The sequence below is a fragment of the Sapajus apella genome, unplaced genomic scaffold (genome assembly GCF_009761245.1).
Source record: "Sapajus apella isolate SASKATOON/1434 unplaced genomic scaffold, GSC_monkey_1.0 scaffold15, whole genome shotgun sequence".
Taxonomy (NCBI): domain Eukaryota; kingdom Metazoa; phylum Chordata; class Mammalia; order Primates; family Cebidae; genus Sapajus; species Sapajus apella.
This window is the reverse complement of record NW_022436955.1, coordinates 2,043,696-2,046,957: the sequence shown is the minus strand read 5'-3', so window position 1 is coordinate 2,046,957 and position 3,262 is coordinate 2,043,696. Positions and strand designations below refer to the sequence as shown.

The window sequence follows — 3,262 nt, the reverse complement described above, 5'->3', positions numbered from 1 at the left end:
TAGCAAGATCTCTACTAAAAAAAAAAAAAAAAAAAAAAAAAAAAAAAAGTCAGGAGTGGTGGCACATGCCTATAGTCCCAGCTACTCAGGAGACTGAGGCAGGAGGATGGCTTGACCCTGGGAGATTGAGGCTATAGTGATCAGAGCACAGCCTTGGTGACAGAGTGAGACCCTGTCTCAAAAAAAAAAGAAGTGATAAGAGTGGCCATCCTTGTCTTGTTCTTGATCTTAAAGGAAAAGCTTTCAGCTTTTCACCATCGGGTATGATGTCGGCTGTGAGCTTGTATATATGGCCTTTATTGTATTGAGGTCCATTCCTTCTGTACATAATTTGTTGGGAGATTTGATCATGGAAGGATGTTGAATTTTGTCAACTGCTTTTTCTGCATCTATTGAGATGATCATATGATTTTGTTGCTGTGGTGTACCGAGTTTATAGATTTCTCAGGGTAATTTGGAGGAGGATCTGGGGAGACTTTGCATGCAGAGTGCTTGGCATGCAGCCCAGGAGCTGCTGTGGCAATGTGATTACCAACTGATTCCTGCTGCCAGGCAGCTGGCTCCAGACCCATAGGCAACAATCCCATCCCCACCTTCTTGTCCCACAGTCCTTGCTCAGGAGGGCTGAGAGTCAGCCCTCTGGGTAGAGAATGATGCATTCAGGTTTCCTGGATGGCAGACACCCCAGAGCATCCTCTGTGAACCCCTGGATGACAGGAGTCTGAGGGGTGGGAAGGGGCTGTTAGGAAGCAGGAACTAATCCTAACTACAAAAATCACATTAGTCCCTGGTCCTGTCATCATTTTATTTATTTATTTATTTTTGAGATGGAGTCCCGCTCTGTTGCCCAGGCTGGAGTGCAGTGGTGCAATCTCGGCTCACTGCAACCTCCACTTCCCGGGTTCTAGCGATTCTCCTGCCTCAGCCTCCCGAGTAGCTGAGATTACAGGCACGTGCCACCACGGCCCAGCTAATTTTTGTATTTTTAGTAGAGATGGGGTTTCACCATGTTGGCCAGGCTGGTCTCAAACTCCTGACCTTGTGATCCACCTGCGTTGGCCTCCCAAAGTGCTGAGATTATAGACGTGTCACTGCGCCCGGCCTTCAGTCATCACTTTAACCCAGAGTTTGCACATGGACATCTAATTTAGCCTGGAGACAGGTTCTTTTGGCTACTACATATTAATAAAAATATATTAATTTGAGTTATCAGCATCTAAATATCAGACAATTTCAACTTAGAAACATGTATTTCAGGCTCTGTTTGAAAATGGAATGGTCTGGCCACCTGGGCCCCCTTTCCCAGCAGAGTGTGGTCGCTGCCCTCAGATGGACATGGGTTCTCCAATTTGCCATGGCCCTCCCTGCCCACTGCAGCCTCACCCCTGGCCCTATCACTTATGTATACCTCCTGCCTGGGCCTGGAGCCCATGATAGCTTCAGCAGTTGCAGTGGCTCTGATCTCATGGCATGGGAAGAACCAGGGCCTGGGTTTGCGGTTTGTGTGGTTTGGGACAATTTTCTGTGTGATTTCGTCAGGTCACTTCACCTCTCTGGGCCTCACTTTTCTCATACTGTACCCATCACCAAGATTGCCCGGAGTCTGGGAGACCCCAGATGACAGCTCCTCCAGCCATCCTCCATGCATTTCTCGTACATGCTGTTCCCGCTTCCTGGACAACCTCTTTTCCCCCGCCATTCCTTGTGGTAATGGAGACTCAGCTTACAGGTCACCTCCTCCAGGAAGCCCTCCTTCCTAGCGGAGTTGTGGCATGTCCTTCAAAGTGCCTTGCTGAGTGTACATCTCATTTGGGGCGATTGTTAGCAGGACACTGCCCTGGAGGTTTCCTGCAGGTGAGACCTGTTCTTGGGCATCTCTGTGCCCTCTGCTTCTGGCACAGAGCATGGCCCTCAGCAGGGCTAGGGAAACCTTTAACACCCCTAACCCGGTTCTTTTCTCCTGCACGCCCCCCTCTGCCCTGGGTCACAGGGTGCTGCTGGATAGCTGTGTGGTGTCGCAGGTGGGCGTGGGCCAGAGTGAAGAAGACAGGAGCCAGCCCCAGAGCGTCTCAGACCAGGTATGACAAACACCGGGCACCAGCACCTCTGAGAGCTGGCCTGCCATCGGTAGAAGGATGGGGACCTTGTCTACTTTGCTTACAGGGGGATTTTTGGCCGGCGAGATGCCCACAGGACAGAGGGGGCAGGGTGATGGGTCCTGCGAGGCCCCACTCCTGGCAGGGGTCAGATAGTGTCCTAGGCCATGGGTGGGGAGTCAGTGGACCTGGCTCAAGTCCTCCTGTGGGTGCCTGGCCTGGGGCAAGCTGCCTCCCCTCTCTGGATCCTCTGTGTCCGAGGGGGCTACTGACGCCTCCCTGGGGCCTTTAGGAGGATCGGAAAGGGCTTACATGCTGTGAAGTACAGTGCTGTGGATGCTTTGTCCCCGCCATGTGCCAGGCTGCAAGGAGAGTGTCCCTCCTCACAGGCGACACGTCCAGCTGTTAGGCCCTGCAGCTCCTGAGTGCACAGCCCTCTCCAGGGTGCCCAGAAGCTGAGCTGGCAGGACCTGACTGTCTGGGCAGGGTGAGAAGCAGAACTGGGCCCATGTGGACACCTGAAGGCAGATCTAACAGGAGCTGCTGAGACTAGGGCCGGGGGCTGACGGTCACAGTTTCTGTTTCCACTTTATTCTTTGCAGGATCTGCGAGAGGAGGCCGAGGAGGAGGCTGAGGAGGAGGCTGAGGAGGAGGCCGAGGAGGAGGCTGAAGAGAAGGTCAAGGAGGAGGCCGAGGAGGCGGCCGAGGAGGAGGCTGAAGAGAAGGTCAAGGAGGAGGCCAAGGAGAAGGCTAAAGAGGAGCCCCAGAACTGGGCCGACATCAAGGAGGAGCCTGAGTCCACGGCTGCCAGTTCAGGAGGTAGGTGTGGTGGCAGTGGTGGTGGTGATGGGTTGCACAAGAATGTCCGAGATCCTTCAGGCTGGAGGCAGCATCGGTGCTGGGGCAACCCCAACTCCTCTTTCTCCATCTCCTTCCCCCATTGCCCTCTCAGCCACCCTGTCTTCAGGAAAACGCATCCTTGGTGTCTTGGGGCCACATTATCAGAGCCTGCTGATGTATCTCAAACGCTCTAAGGAATTGCACTGAGGCCAAGGACTCCCGGTGGGGCCAGGGAAATCCCGATTCCAGCCAACTCCTTCCTGCCAGCCCCTCCCAGTCAGTCCCTCCTGCCAACCCCTCCTGCCCGCCCCTCCCAGGCAGTCCCT

The 3,262-nt window shown here is 54.0% G+C and overlaps 1 protein-coding gene across 3 annotated transcripts in view; it reads left to right on the top strand.

Moving 5' to 3' along the window:
- CNGB1 (cyclic nucleotide gated channel subunit beta 1) overlaps positions 1-3,262 on the top strand; it is a 92,012-nt gene that overhangs the window by 32,177 nt on the left and 56,573 nt on the right. For all 3 annotated transcript variants that reach the window (XM_032284045.1, XM_032284042.1, XM_032284043.1), the window contains 2 exons: positions 1,991-2,078; positions 2,699-2,915. In XM_032284045.1, coding sequence (XP_032139936.1) covers positions 1,991-2,078; positions 2,699-2,915 — 305 coding nt within the window. The remainder of the gene's footprint in view (positions 1-1,990; positions 2,079-2,698; positions 2,916-3,262) is intronic.